Here is a 15,340-nt window from a genome sequence, read left to right on the forward strand (position 1 = left end):
ATTAAACTCACCAGAAACATGTAAAGTGGACTACGATGACAGCATAGGTACTGGTCTGTGTATGTTATCCTATATGCCTATCCCTGAACGCTAAACCTGTCTCACTGCTGTTCTGTTGTATCATCTCGACTGGCATAGGAAGAGTCTGTCCCCATTCAATCATCAAGTAAAGTTTTGGCATCAAAGAAAGGGGGATTTACATGCTTCGGTGCCACTTGAACTCACAGAATGATTCAAATGTATGACATCAGTACAGGAGTGTCCGTATCTACATTTCGGCCATGACAGCTGTCTCGATGACCCTATACAGTGTATACATGCATTGTTTAAGGCGCCGCCCCTGTAAACTACGTGAGACGGAAACCAAAGCCACATGGTCTATGAATGGTAATTCTGGTCGGAGCAAGCGTAGGGAACACCCTAGGCTTTGGAGCCTGGGCATCGCTTCGAGATCCTCTGGAAGGACACCCGCTCAAATCGCCATATAAACCGGGCGTCTAGTTACAGTAGAGCTATAGTCAAGGACGGAAACACAGTATGAGACATCACCCTCGTGACGGTCTAGTCGCTTCTTGAATGACCGCCGTGATCTATAGCTTCGGGTGCAGTCCGCTGGAGTAGTTTGCCCAGTAAAATGGTACTTCCAAACATGCTTGAATGCATGGTACGGCAGCTTCGCCAATCTTATGAACGTGGTCCCGATATTACGCTGGCAATACTAAATCAGTATGATTTTAGCGCTGTATTAGTAGTGGCTGCAAACCCTGGGCAAGCCACGGTTGGCTCACCAAAAGACCGAAGGTGCCCGAGGCTGAATGTGGCATATTTCTGTTTGGCTGAGGAGGTCGTATTAGGGACCTGAGATTTGGCCGAGCCATTTATGACGTGTTCGGCCATATCATCCGTACGCATCACAAGGATATGCACTACGTCTCTCTTATAGGGGAAACATGACAACCTTCGATGCGAGAGTTTCATTTCTAGGAAAGGGAGCACTGCTGGCGGTGTGGCCTATCGAATGCATTATATGACAGCACCGCATATCAATCTCAGATTATCTAACATGCGCCTCCAGGTGATCAACACGATGATTTTGCTCATGGATCTAATACCACAAGAAGTGCATTACACAGAAAGCCCATCGTCGTTGAGTACCCAGGCCACACCGCCGAGGATGGTTCACTACCAAAAACACCGTGGATACTCTGAAAATAGTACACGACCATGTCTTTCCAAGAGCACTCCTCATACGTCAATGGCAATGATATTGCCCATAATAGCGGCCACATACATGGTTATCCTAGCCGGCTGAAAAGGCACAGATATGATGGTATACTAGACCCTCTGATCTACCATTCAGAGGGACAGCCTACGCCCTTATTGAGTCAGCATGGCATGAGACCTTAAGAACCAGACCTTGGCCGGAGGTGTCTGGCTCTAGCTGGCTTGAGCTGGCGGGGAAATGAAGAAATCCATGGACCTCGAGCTGGAACAACAATGTAAACTGTGACGGATGGTATTAAAGATGATCAAAAGGGTACATCTAAAAGAGATGACTGTCCAAACTATATAATTTGCACCAATATAAGCCATATATCATGACAAGACTATATCTCTGCTCATCTACGACGGACACAACGTCCTGGTCTTAGATATAAGTCACTCACATTTCGTGAGGTTTTCCTTTGCGACGCTTGTTTTCCCCCCCTCAACAGAGACTGGTAAAACTCATTTAATGATAGCTGTGGTATATTGTACATTTATTATACAGCGTTCTTTAAGCAGATCTACCTGGAGAACAACACCGTTACTCCATGGTGCTTACATCTGTCTCCTCAACCCTCCACATATACCACATGAACAGGCTCCGATACGGCGCAAATGGTGCGGCCAGCTCCTCCATCTCCTTTTCGGTCATGTACTTCCACTTGCCGCCCTTGTTCTTGAGCTTGGCCACGTCCCTCCCCACGAAGGCCGCCATGCCTCTCTGCACGCCCAGGTCGCCCAACGAAAACACATCCATGCGTTTCAGCCCGAAGCATGCAAACATCTCGACACTCCACCGCCCCAGGCCGCGCACCGCGATCAGCTTCTCGAGCACGTCCTCATACGGGGCGTCGTGCAGCAGCTGCGCCGTCAGTTCGCCCGAGGTGAACTTCTCCGCCAGGCCCTGCACGTACTCGGCCTTCCTCTGCGAGAGCCCGGCGGTGCGTAGTTTCTCTATGCTCGCGGCCGCCACCTGCGACGGGTGTGGGAACTTGACATTCTCTCCGGACTCGAAGAGTTCGACAAAGCGCTTCTTGATGGCCTTGGCGGCTGCTCCGGAGACCTGCTGCGAGATGATGCCCGAGCAGATGGACTCGAACGGGTCAACCTTCTCAGCCAGCCCCTCGGGGCTGAAGACCTTGCAGTGATGAGCGTCGATCAGAGGCTTCATCCGGGCATCGACCTTGATCAAGTGCTCGCAAGCCTCCGCGAGCAGAGTTGCCGTGGTCGTCTTCACATCTACAGCCTTGGAGGGCGATACTGCATCCAACGACTTGGATGCAACAATGCGGGATGTTTCAGGGGACAGAAGAGTAGCATTGCTTGTCCTCGGATCTGCGAGGCGGTTCACTGCCTCCGGCCTGGGCTTCGGCGTCGTGGGGTCCAAACCGTTGCTGAGCACAGGTTCGCCCATGAGCTTTGCATTGCTCGGCGTGGGTGTCGCCGGAGGCGGAATCGAAGTTTTTGGTTTCGTTCGCCTCTTGTTCGGGGTCGATGGTGCTTGTTCCTCCGCCGGCTCTGGGGGCGCAGAGGAGTCTGCTTCTGCTTTCCTCTTCCGCGACCTTTTTGCTGCAACTGGCGGAGGAGGCATAATTTCAGGCGAAAGCCGTGCCTCAGCAGCGGCACTGAGCCGGGCGGATCGCCGAGTGGACATGCTTCTTATTGGAAAGTCTCTCCAAAGACTCCGGGTCGGTTTGCTTTGGCAGGCTGATGGCTGCGATTGTGCGGCCAGCTTCAGAGTTGATGACGCACAGATCGATTGCTTCAAGTTTGATACCGGTGAGCTTACAAGCCGTTCAAGAGCAGCATTTGGTACAATTCGAAATGCAGTGTTATCGCTTGCGTAAGAAACGAAGTGAGATTGAGAGATCAAGCCACAACTAAGGGCATGCCTGGGGAACCTGAGTGCAGCGTTAGTCGTGCATAGGGCGATGACCATATTTCGATAGACAAACAAAACGTAGACCTTTGTGCCACAAGACGGACTTTTTAGACCATGAAACCTTTTGGCATCGAAAACCAATTCTATGTCGGAAATGGAGTTGCAGTGTATAGCACACGGAATTCCATCATCATCGTTTAGTCAGCTCAGACGCACGCGCCCTTGCCTTGTCACCTTGGCTTGAAGCTGACTCGCCGAGCCGGCTGGCAGCTGGCGCCTTCAAAGCCATTCGCCAGGCTTGGAGTTCCACGTACGCTGTCATCTGAATGTCATCTGAAATCTCAGGCGTTTACCAAAGTCAATTGAACAAGCTAAAGACTGTTGCCAAGAACATACGTAGGTCTCTTTAGCTACGGCTACATAGTGGTGGTTAACCTGGCTGGGGGATGGGTTTCTGTTGGAATATGTTGCAAAGCCTCCACAGTCCCAACAGCCTCAGCGTGCCAAGACGATCCTTCAGCAATCTTTGCCTGGAGGTCGGCCTTAGCTGGACAACACTGCCACTTCCGCTTATGTGCGTGGCAACAACAACGACTTATCACAGGGCTAACTTTGGGGAGGAATATGGGACCGTCACAAGGGAGAGATGGGCCATTGGCGAGGCTTTCCCCGTGGACCTTGGTTGCAGCAGAGAGTTGTTGACCCATCTCATCTCTGATTTCCAAGATACGACCGGGCCTACTGTACGAGCTTAATAAGTCGGGGGCAGCTGGCGACTGCAGCTGCCGTGCTGTGCTGTATCGTGCGCTATGCAGCCTGGCTTGACGATCCTCACATATTGGGGTCGCAGCCGGAGCACAAGACTAGTTGAGGCTGGGATGATCTCCGTGATGAGTACCCAGAATCCATAGTGGAGCGGGTGCACCCCCTAGCTTCGAGACCACTGTGTCCGAGTCGGGCAGACGACGGGCAGGCGAGCGTTCGTCGGCAGGGTCGGGGGCGATGACAACCTAGAATAGAAACACTGGAGAATCAACGCTTGTGCAGAATTGCCCGGTGAAATGTAGCACCTCTAGTCAACGGTCCCCCATCATGCAAGCAAGCCTGGGCCGCGATCTTGTCCTGTGCCTTAGGTAACGTGTGGGCTGCATCTTACATACAGTAAGTGGTTCAGGCAGATAACTCAGGATGCGAAAAAGGAGTCGCGTCGCTCTGCTAAGGGGGGAACCCCCTGCTTGCCTGTGCTCTCATGGAAATGGCAGCCGCGAGAAAATCTATGATAGCAGTCTTGGCGATACTTAAAAAATTGCAGAGTCCGTATAGCGAGGGTACAGGCGGGCTTAAGACGAGACGGGGACGGTGGATACCGCCGTCACTAACAGGTTGGCCCCCGCAAGGCCTGGAACTCGGCGCTGGGGCGCTGGGACTCGCGTCAGTGCCGCTGGTACCGGGTGGTGCTCGTTGGCTGCGGCGGCTGTTAGGCCCCCAGGTTCCACGTCCCAGTCCCAGGTCGCTCGTTCGTATTTCCCATGCATCAGCTTTCTCCTGCTGTCGCCTCTAGTTAGCCAGCATCGCTCCCCATCCTGCCGAATTATCCAGTCATCCGTCAGGGATTCTCTCGGCTTCCCACTGTTGTAATTGCAGTCCGGACTCAGGACTGGCCCATCTCGGTCCTCGCTCTCCACCTCCGTGCTGACACTCGCCAGTCCCGTGGACTTTTGCACAGGACCAAACATACAGTCAGACAACACGACGTGGAAAGCCCGAGTGCCAGTGAGAGTGACCGTGACAGCACAGTTGCGTTAGTTGGCAGCTCCAGCACCAGCACCAGCACCAGCACCGAGTTTGTCCAGCGCCCGTGCAGGCTCGACTCGCCGTCTCCAGCTTTTTTTTCCCACGTCGCCGGATCCAAGCCGTCTCGCTAGCTTGCGTCAATTGAGCTTCTGGCGATTTCTCGGCTGCGAACGTTGTCACTTTTCTTCAACTCCTTCCTGCTCGGGCCAGTCAGCATTTGGCACGACGAAGCGACCCCCCTAACCGACGACGACCACGACGACTTGCCCAGACCGACAAACCAGCTTTGCGCAGCGTGCTCTTTGGCCTCGCCCGTCCGGCAGCTTCCCGTCTTTCGTTCGCATAGAGGGGACAGTTCCTAACTAAGACCTGCTTGTCGAAGCCCACCACTCTTGGGGCTGGCACCGTGGTCAATTCAGTGCTTCGCTGCCGTCTTCTAGCGTTGAGGTTGCACGCGCAGCTGGGCCCTCGGACACGACGCGCCACGCCACATCACACACGAGGCTGCTCGACAGGGCTGCGTACTCGGACCGTGTCGCACTGCGACCCGACTTGAATCCTCCACGCGCGGCACGTTCAAAGGGTGGTGAAAAGGGCCACCCGAAGGGCTCATCATGCTTCTTCCCAAGGGCGGCATCACCTGGAAGTCCGCCAAGGCACAACTACCTCCCACCAGGGCGGTATGGCTTTTCGTGACGAGAACACGGTTTCTCCTGTCCATTGCCATCGCCGGCATCATATTATTGCTATGGCGCGGCATCAGATCGTCGGCGAATGAAATGCAAAGGTATGGACATCTATCTCACTGTAAAGCGCAGCGGGACCCCCCTCCCGGCAGACGAGGGAAGCACCCCAGAGAGCGACATAGCTGACCCACGTTACTACTCTATAGTTTCTACTGCTGGGGCCCGTCGAAACCACCGATGGACATGTCGCTCAATGAGCAGCAAGCATGGAATGCCCACCTGCAGACGCCAGTAATCTTCAACCACCATACCCCGATAGAAGTCAACGAGTCCTCCATCGTTTCCGTCAACCTGAACCCCATCAAGTCTACTCGCCAAGCCGTCAAGAACGACGAGCGAGTCCTCATTCTGACGCCCCTGAAAGACGCCGCCCCCTACCTGAGCAAGTACTTTGAACTCATCGCTGAGTTGACCTACCCCCACCATTTGATCGACCTCGCTTTCCTTGTTGGTGACTCCAATGACGATACCCTGGGAGTCCTGGCAATGGAGCTGGAGCGCATCCAGAAGCGTCCGGATAAGATTCCCTTCCGAAGCGCCATGGTTGTCGAGAAGGACTTCCACTTCCAGCTCAGCCAGTCCGTCGAGGACAGACACGGGTTCGAAGCTCAGGGCCCGCGACGCAAGGCCATGGGGCGCGCACGAAACTACCTCCTATCGGCTGCCCTCAAGCCGGAGCACTCGTGGGTCTTCTGGCGCGATGTCGACATCGTCGACAGCCCAAAGAAGATTTTAGAGGACTTCATCGCTCATGACCGCGATATTATTGTGCCGAGTATGTTGAACTGCAGTGACGCCTCTCATTTCGCATCACTGACTTGCGTGCAGACATCTGGTTCCACCGCTACAAGGATGGGCGTGACATTGAAGGCCGATGTGAGTGACGGAATACATACGTACCACGTTTCGACCAGCCAGAAACTAACCTAGTCTTGTTTAGTCGACTACAACTCGTGGGTTGAATCTGACAAGGGCCTGAAGCTCGCAAATAGCCTGAGCAAAGACACGGTGCTTGCTGAAGGTGAGACTCGCAATGCTATCCATTTCTGGGTCTGCCTGGTGTTCCGTGACTAATGGTGGGGTGGTGACACAGGGTACAAGCAGTACGACACTGGACGTCAACACATGGCCCGTATGGGTGACTGGCGGAACGACAAGGACGAGGAAATAGAGCTGGACGGCATCGGCGGTGTCAACATTCTCGTAAAGGCTGATGTTCACCGATCAGGTACGTATCGCAACCCTATACCGAAACCCGCGTCAAGGCACTGTAAACTTACCCCTTGATAGGTATCAATTTCCCTTGCTATCCTTTCGAAAACCAGGCCGAAACAGAAGGATTCGCAAAGATGGCCAAGCGGGCGGGATACGAAGTCATTGGTCTGCCGAACTACGTTGTCTGGCATATCGACACCGACGAGAAGCCCGGTAACGCTTAGACTGGCGATTCACCCAACGCCATATTGCTTTACGCCATATACTTGCTGTGTACCGATAATGTCCACCGGTCTCAGGCATCCGACCATCACACGCGAACAGAGGAACGTAATCTTGTATGAAGAACATCATGACATGCGCACAAACCAGCATCCCACCGATTGCTGCGTTTCATTTCCATCGCAGACTGGGACAAGAGGAGTTTTGGACCGGATACAGTTTTCTTGTTTTTGCAGTTTTTTTGTTTTTGAATCTTGGTCAGGTCGTCGACCTTCACTCGTCCTAGCCCTATCACAAATTGACCGGATAGCTATGACTGGTCTCAAACCTCCCTCGGCCCGTCGGGGGTGGCCTTCACGACGCCACGAGGGGGTTAGGCTTCCTTGTCTGGCATTGATGTCCGCTGCCCACCATCTGCCCCTATTCATCGACCGAGCCTCGGTGGTTAGGTCTCACTATTTGTTACTGCGTGCCGAACCCCGGGCGCGCCGATTGTTTATTCTGCATGGGTAGCATGGTGTCTTTTTTTCTGGGCGCATTTCCCCCCACCCAATGTAATAGAATTTGGCTATCAAGCATGGCAGAGGCGGCTAACTAGTCGCCTCGAGGCTGGTGTCGAAGAGCGGCATGAGGGGCAGGAGACCGAGGGACGCCCGGAGTCAAGTCCTGTGGAAGCAGACGGCGGGGTCATCTGGAGGGTTGTGTATTGGAAGGTTTTGTGTAGCATAATGCGACAGCATTGCCCTAAAAACCACATCGCTGCTCTTAATTCACAATGATCGTGGTTTCAACCGAGGGTCAGAGCTGTGCTCCCCTATGTGTAAACGTGGAGCAGTCCTGCTCCCTATGTTGCGCAATCGCAACTGTACTGATACAAGGACACATTCCAGGTCAGGCACATCCAAAGTCAAGGTCTGTCAGGTCGATACTGGGGCCTACAAAAGCACATACATACACTAACGTCAATAATCTCATGGTTGGTCATCTGGTCTGTAGAGTTGATGGCAAGAAGATAGTACAAGCCGAACCCGTATATCCTGGCCGTCCCTAGCCCGACAGGTCTGAGACCAAACTCCTTCCCTTCTACAATGCTTGGGCAAATATGACGCGGCCCTGGGGTGTCACAGGCATGTACTCATGGATTCTCTGGCATACATGGGAGGTTCCATAAGCCCCAATATCCAACTTCGTCTCAGCCGCATCGAGCACGTCTGGGCGAACCAGGGGATGGGAGGGATGGTTCGTGTCCAAGGTGTATGTCCTGTGTTAGTTTTATCTTCTATATTTAGGAGACTTTCGCATGTCTGTTTTGCGGGAGACTTGGGGATGGTGCTACTTTGTCTACGCAGACACAACACAGCGTCAATATCGTCACCAACGGGATGAGCAGACGACGAGAATGGCACTTCTCATCTTTAGGCAATGGGAATATGCAAAGACCAAACACCCACGATCTATACACATGAAAGTCTCCTGATACACCTCGGACCCGCTTATCCCTCGACCCAAAGGTCCCGGCTAACAGGCTGCTGCTGCTGCTGCTGTCTGCTCAATACAAAAAAAAGGGGGGGGGCAATGATGCATCTCTCTTTCTATTCGGCTTTCTTTATTTGTACAGGTGCCCTGGAGAGGGTTGAGTTGGACTCCAAACGATCCCGCCCTTCTAGTATCTCGCCCAGGCACTCCAGCTTAGTGGTTCTTGACGATGGTCAGGGCGTCGAGGTCCTCCTTCTCCTTGGCCTCGGCCTTGATCTGCTCGATGAGGGGGACGAGGTAGGGGACGTCCTGTTTCGTAGCCACACGTTAGCGATTTCTCCTTGACGTCCGGCCTTTCCCGCTATATATTCCCCATGCGCCAACCCGGACCGCCATGTCCAGGCCGCACTCCGAGGTCCCAGGCGTGGGATACGGAGAAACGGTGCGCGCGTAGGGGGTGATTGGTGAGCAACTAACCTCCTCGGCCTTTGTCCACTGCTCCTGGGGCAGCAGCTGGTGTGAGACGGAGCACTGCATGGCGCGGCGGATGCGGTAGACGCGGTCGTAGGCCTCCTGGGGCGAGAGGCGCTTGAGGGCCTTGAGCGTGTCCTCGCACTCCTCGGTGATCAGGTCATCGGCACTGTGGGGGTTCGCAATCTGAGTCAGCACGGGCGTGTCTCCTGTTCGCAACCGGATCCCATGGGGGTGTCGTGATGGCGAGAGGGAGAGGAGGGAAAAAAAAAACGTACCGGAGTCCCAGCTGTCGGTAGCCGGCGGCGTTGGCGTACCAATTGGCGACGGGCTTGAGGAAGCTGCGCAGCCAGGGCCGCTTGGCGACGAAGGGGGCGAGAGACGGGTAGGCGGACATGATTGTCGGCGGGTGGGAAGGGTGGTTGACTGAAGGGAGGAGCTTCGGTCAGAGGCTGCTGATGGGCCGGGAGTCGTGATGTGAGTGATAATTGCTGCACCTTGACTGGCTGGCCCGGGGCGCCGGCAAAGTCACGTGGCTCCACCGTGGGCCGTTCTGGTTCTCGTCGTCGTCTTCTGCAGATGGCTGTCAAAGCTGTCTGTAAACAGACTGTTACACAGGGCAGCGCAGATGTAGCCATGGCTCTCAAGAATGCCCGCAGTTGGTAGATCAGTTAATGCAAGACAGGGCCATCTCCTTCACATTGCCATAGGATTTCCGAGTCCGGGTGGTGGTGCATCCAACTCTCTCGCCTTGTTCTCCGATCACTTGCTACTAGTAATCCTTGAACAGCACCCGTACATACAATACGATACAGAACAATTGACCCGATCGCCATAGCTATCTACCAGAGAAGATAAAAAAAAAGAAATAAAAAGAAATAGATCGCACATGTGGGCATGTAGTTACACTTGTATGGTGAATTGGTTGAATCAATCGCCATACCCTGCATGATTATCTGCTTCTCAAGACGGCGTCCACTTCTCTCAGCCAGCCTATGTCAGGCACGCAGATGCTCTTCGTCAAAACGGGCGTCTGATTTGTATAGTGGCCGTCAGATGCCGGGTGGTTTTCGGGATGTGACTGCTGTGCATACATACCTAGGGACCTACCTAGGTATATTTTCGGGTCCGCCAACGCAGTGGGAGTGCCCATCCACATCCGATGCTGGTCCTGGGCAGTCCCAGCCGGTTATCAGCTTTGTCAGCCCAGGTATGAGGTCACTGCTGGCTTTCCTATGCGAATCCCAGGCCGAGGAAACGAAAACGACAAAAGGCATCGATTGCGGCCCCTTTCTTATTAGTTGAAGTCTATCTATCCACTGCCAGCGACTGCCCAATTCTGCACAGTTTTACGATACATATTGAACGCTTCTCCAACACGCTACATCGGCGGACCTTTCTTCCCACGGGTTGCCGTCCCCTATTTTAAACCGGGCGTGAGCCGAGTCGTCTACGGGCTCTCGTCATCTACGCTAGCTTCCAGGTTACGTTAGGGTAAAGCTCGGCGCTCGCCGGCGGTGCTTCCAGTGGTCGGGCAAGGTCAGCAGCGGCTCGTTGGGAATTTGGGGGTCCCAGAGGGGGGGGCAGACCCGCTGCAACGTTAGTGAGAGAGAGAGAGAGAGAAAGCGAGAGAGAGCGCCAAAGACTCAAGGGCCGAAGCCGATATTCTGATTCTGGCTTGGCTTGGCTTGAGGAACCGTCGGTCGGGCCCATTCACTCACCACCGCCTTGCTTGGCTCGCAACCGATCTTGCGACCTCCGCATCCATCCTGTCCTCGTCACCCCTCACCACCCGCTGCGTCCACGGATTCGGCCCTCTGTCCACTTTGCACACCCGCAGCTGGATGCCAATGGCCCGTCACAGCCCATAGCTCAACAGTGTCGACGGTGGACTTGCGTGGGAGCCTCTTCCCCGCAAACCGCACACCGCACACCGCACACGCACGCGCACTCTCGCACCGGCCTCCTTGCCTGGCGTTGCATCCGGCGTCGAACCACAACCCCGACGTACGACACTCGAAACGCGGCAGTCCACGGCCGCCTGCCTTGCGAAGGCCACCCGCTGCCATCGAACCAGCGGCGCCTGTCTGACCTGCGAGTCGAGTTTCTCGCCCTCAAAGCAGAGACATCGCGGGGGCCTCGGACCGCTGCCAGAGGCCCCAACTTCCACCACCTGCTCCGAACTCATCGTTGCCGCCGGAGGATTCTGTGATACTGCCCTGTCTCCAGGTCATGTCTCACGACCAAGCCCAGAGTGATCCGACCGCCCGGCCGCCACACACTCCTTCGGGCTATGGGGTGTTCTCCTCGAGAACATCCTCGCCGCCGAATCACCAGGGTTCCGCAGGCGAACATCACAACCAGGGGGCCGTCGCCTCGCCGACTTCGGTCGCAGCCACCATGGCCCTGCACAACGCCGAGGCCCTCACCCCCATCCAGAAATGGGCCGCGCGAGCATCCGAGTCGCAGTTTAACGCGTTATCCGGCGCCGTAGGAGGCTTCACCTCCGGCGTTGTCACCTGTCCCCTGGATGTGATCAAGACAAAGTTGCAGGCCCAAGGCGGCTTCGTGCCCGTGGCCAAGGGCCGCCACGTGGGTCATCACAAGGTTTACGAGGGCTTGATGGGCACAGCAAGGGTGATATGGAAAGAGGAGGGCATCCGTGGATTATATCGGGGATTGGGGCCCATCATTCTGGGGTACCTGCCCACGTGGGCTGTGTGGTTTACTGTCTACACCAAGAGCAAGGAGGTTATGGCTGAGCATAACGGTAAGTACAAGACATCTCCCTGCCGGCCCTCCCTCCAGCTTTGTCCACGAGCCTCCCTGCTGACTTGGTGATTGCCCAGTGCGGAGCCAGTTTGTTATTAACTTTTGGTCCTCCATCGTTGCTGGCGCCAGCAGTACGGTTGTGACCAACCCAATATGGGTCATCAAGACCCGTCTCATGTCGCAGTCATCGAACGGCTACAACAGAGAGATGTCTGTCTTCCCGAGGTCCGGCAACACGCCAACCTCGAGGCCGACCATCAACTCCCCGTGGCATTACCACTCCACGCTGGATGCCGCGCGGAAGATGTACTCCTCCGAGGGTATCCTTTCATTTTACTCGGGTCTCACACCAGCCCTGCTTGGGTTGACCCACGTAGCCGTACAGTTTCCGGCCTACGAATATCTGAGGCTCAAGTTCACGGGGCAACAGATGGGACACATGGATGACCAGAACTCCTCCCGGCACTGGATCGGTGTGCTTTCGGCCTCAATACTATCCAAGATCATGGCGAGTTCTGCCACTTACCCACACGAAGTGATTCGCACAAGGTTACAGACACAAAGGAGACCGACACCGGGAGTCGAATATCTGCAAGGGCTGGGTATTTCTGCGCCAAAGGAGGATGCAGGCAAGCCCGGGAACGTTACAAGCCAACCCATCCCTCAACCAAAGTACAGAGGAGTGGCCATGACCTTCCGCACGATACTAATGGAGGAAGGCTGGAGGGCGTTCTACGCCGGCATGGGCGTCAACATGATGCGCGCCGTGCCGGCCGCGACGGTCACCATGATGACATACGAATACGTCATGAAGCAATTGCATCATCAGAAGAGCGAAGCATTGCGAAAGAAGGCCGGCTTTGGGCAGGCTGACGAAATCCCGGAGCCACAGCTGTGATATTGATCACGCGCCATCATTGCGTACATGGCATTTGAATGAGCTGTGATGAGGAGGGCACCGCACATACGATTAGAGCGCGGTCGCGGTATTTCAGGGGCGGAGGAGGAGGAGGAGGAGACATCTAGCAAAGGACTCCTGGACAGGAAGTCCCGGTTGCATGCATTTGAATGGTGACAATTCAGCGGAAGGTATGGATCGGATCCAAATACGATACCCTTCTTTGTACGTATAGACATACTCCGGTACGGCCACAAATAAAGCTTGTTAAATGTACATCATGTGCGTCCCCCCGAGACCTTAATTGTGATTTGTTGCCACCAACGCACACAAGCACACGTTCATGATGTCTTCGGGTTACCACAATGCGCTTCTACTCCTCGCCCTCGCCCATGAGCTCCATCCCCTCTCGAAAGGACCCAGCCAACTGTCTAACCTCTCTCCCTGACAAAGGCCCCCAGCTCTTAGGGCTCATCCGTGAGGGCGTCTGTATCTCCGGCCCCGACATCCATGTCGGCCTCCACCGTCGTCGTCGTCATCGTCTCCCGGCCGCCTTCTCTTTCCTCTCTCCGCACCCAGCAGCCTTACGGCCGCGGCCGCCGGCTCGTGTGCTTGCCGACCTCACACAGCGGAGTAGTGTCTCATGGGATCGTTTCAGACACATTGTGAACTCGTTATTAGTAGAAAAAGGGGGCAGAACTTAGGCAAAGATATAGTGTACACAAATCGGTAACCAATGAGTATGACCTAGAATTGGCCGCCATGATTCTGATGCGGGAGTATCTCTTGAAAGTGGATAATAAAATCCAACCAAAAGGAGGGTCGAGAAGAATCTGTTACCCAGATCATCTTCCTATAAGTAAATTTCTCTTTCGCGAGCCACGCGGAGAACCTATCATACTGCCATCCTATATGCAGAAACACATGTGGAGATTTGTATACAGGGCTAGGGGGAGGCTTATACAGTCCATCCACCAGTTTCGGAAGGTTTGAAGAAGTTCGACTTGACAGAGTGCAACAGCTACATTTATAACATAACACGGCGAAATGGGCCTCCCCAGTAGTATACTAAGAAACAGCCGCCACTCGCCCCCGCTCACCCGGGCAATTGTATACTGCAGAACCACGAGCCCCCTATCCGGAAGGAAACCCCACCCCAGCGTGGAACCCGCATCGGCAATCCATAATTGCCCTGCAGGGTCGGTGCGGGGGGGTGTCGGGGGGCCCGTCTGCCATCCTTTGCTCCCTTCGGTCTCAGCAAGGGCGCGCGTAACCTGTAACTACGTAAGTCGTACATAGTTAACACCAATTGGCCGCGCCTAACATCGGGGCTTAATCTGGGACCTGCGATCCCCGTTCTGTGTGTATTATAAGCTCCGACTTCTCAACCCTTTGCCCGTTCTAACCCCCCCCTTCCACAATGGCGACGCCTCGACTCCTCGTGCCCTTCTCGTCGTCTCGCCAGATATCCAGGACAACCCTTGCCCGGACCGCAGCAGCCTCGAGGGCGCTCCTGTCACCTGTCTCCAGACCGTGCCCGGCCCCCCCGCAGCCGAGACGACCACTCCTCCAGGCCCGCGCCATGGCTTCGTCGTCTTCGTCGTCCTCGGATCCCGCCCGCCCCGCCATCAGCACGCCGCCGGCGGGCAAGTACGAGTTCCTGGCCGTGGTGCCCGACAAGCCCGGGTCGCAGCCGAAGCGGCTGGAGGTGCGAGCGTGAGTTGGATGCGCGCCCTCTCCTCTATCTTGTTTCCCCCACAGGCCTTGGGCATCTGTTTACTATAAATCACCCCACCACCCTGCCGCCGACACTCCCCTTTCAAATTCTATTTTCACTTAGGAATAAGTCGAGGAACTGACCTTTCCGAAATAAAACAGCAAGCACTTTGAGGGCCTACAACCGTTCATCGACTCGGGATTCTACAAGGCGGGAGGTGAGTTATCGCTGTTGCTTAGAGCTCGCTTTATCGTATGCAGCAGCGAGGAACAGCGTCGCTAATATCGCACCAATTTTCAGGTGCGGCGCTCAAGGACAGGCCCGAGGGCACTGATGCTACAAAGTGGGACTTCTACGGCAGCACCATGATCATGGTAGCCGAGTCCGTCGACGAGTGCCGTGAGATCCTGAGAAAGGACATCTACAGCAAGAGCGGCGTGTGGGACGTTGACAATGCGCAAATCTGGCCTGTAAGCGAAGCCGTCGTGACTGAATAGGTCAATTACTTTGGGGACATCACACTGACATTGGTATCATAGGTCAAGTTTGCGTTCAGATACCCATAGCTGCTTAAATTAAAGACGATTAACACGACTCCGCTTATTGCAATGCAAGGTCCATCGCCAGCCAAATGCAGTCCTGTTCCCACAATGCTAGTATACCCCCAAGTGATGAAACCGTCCATTCAGGTATCCTATGGCCACATTTCGAGTAGTAAGGTCATTCCGGCTGAGCAATGCGTAGCCAGCGCAGAATCATCATAGGAAACCAGTACTCATGAGTGTGTTGGGCTCCGCTTCCAGGCCCTCTGAACTGTAAAACGTCCCCTTTGATTGGTGTCCAGAAACCGATACTCGAATACCACGTGTTGTTCCGTACCG

At 54.8% G+C, this 15,340-nt stretch overlaps 5 protein-coding genes across 5 annotated transcripts; 3 read left to right on the forward strand and 2 right to left on the reverse strand.

The window, feature by feature from the left end:
- Positions 1-1,807: 1,807 nt before the first annotated feature.
- On the reverse strand, positions 1,808-2,920 carry JN550_008176 (uncharacterized protein; the record flags this gene model as incomplete). The annotated part of the gene is made up of 1 exon (XM_049320109.1): positions 1,808-2,920. The coding sequence occupies one exon, from the start codon at positions 2,918-2,920 to the stop codon at positions 1,808-1,810; it is 1,113 nt and encodes a 370-aa protein (XP_049169963.1).
- Positions 2,921-5,556: 2,636 nt separating this feature from the next.
- JN550_008177 (uncharacterized protein) lies at positions 5,557-7,127 on the forward strand (the record flags this gene model as incomplete). The annotated part of the gene is made up of 6 exons (XM_049320110.1): positions 5,557-5,729; positions 5,835-6,463; positions 6,517-6,564; positions 6,629-6,709; positions 6,782-6,916; positions 6,979-7,127. 6 exons carry the CDS (start codon positions 5,557-5,559, stop codon positions 7,125-7,127), a joined length of 1,215 nt encoding a protein of 404 aa, XP_049169964.1.
- A 1,687-nt stretch (positions 7,128-8,814) lies between these two features.
- Positions 8,815-9,469, reverse strand: JN550_008178 (uncharacterized protein; the record flags this gene model as incomplete). Its single annotated transcript, XM_049320112.1, has 3 exons — positions 8,815-8,910; positions 9,079-9,241; positions 9,351-9,469. 3 exons carry the CDS (start codon positions 9,467-9,469, stop codon positions 8,815-8,817), a joined length of 378 nt encoding a protein of 125 aa, XP_049169965.1.
- Positions 9,470-11,304: 1,835 nt separating this feature from the next.
- Positions 11,305-12,742, forward strand: JN550_008179 (uncharacterized protein; the record flags this gene model as incomplete). Its single annotated transcript, XM_049320113.1, has 2 exons — positions 11,305-11,842; positions 11,922-12,742. The coding sequence occupies 2 exons, from the start codon at positions 11,305-11,307 to the stop codon at positions 12,740-12,742; spliced, it is 1,359 nt and encodes a 452-aa protein (XP_049169966.1).
- Positions 12,743-14,162: 1,420 nt separating this feature from the next.
- Positions 14,163-15,025, forward strand: JN550_008180 (uncharacterized protein; the record flags this gene model as incomplete). The annotated part of the gene is made up of 4 exons (XM_049320114.1): positions 14,163-14,458; positions 14,621-14,676; positions 14,760-14,929; positions 14,999-15,025. The coding sequence occupies 4 exons, from the start codon at positions 14,163-14,165 to the stop codon at positions 15,023-15,025; spliced, it is 549 nt and encodes a 182-aa protein (XP_049169967.1).
- Positions 15,026-15,340: the final 315 nt, after the last annotated feature.

Source organism: Neoarthrinium moseri (assembly GCF_022829205.1).
Source record: "Neoarthrinium moseri strain CBS 164.80 chromosome Unknown scaffold33_Wmoseri_CBS_16480, whole genome shotgun sequence".
NCBI classification, from domain to species: Eukaryota; Fungi; Ascomycota; class Sordariomycetes; order Amphisphaeriales; family Apiosporaceae; genus Neoarthrinium; species Neoarthrinium moseri.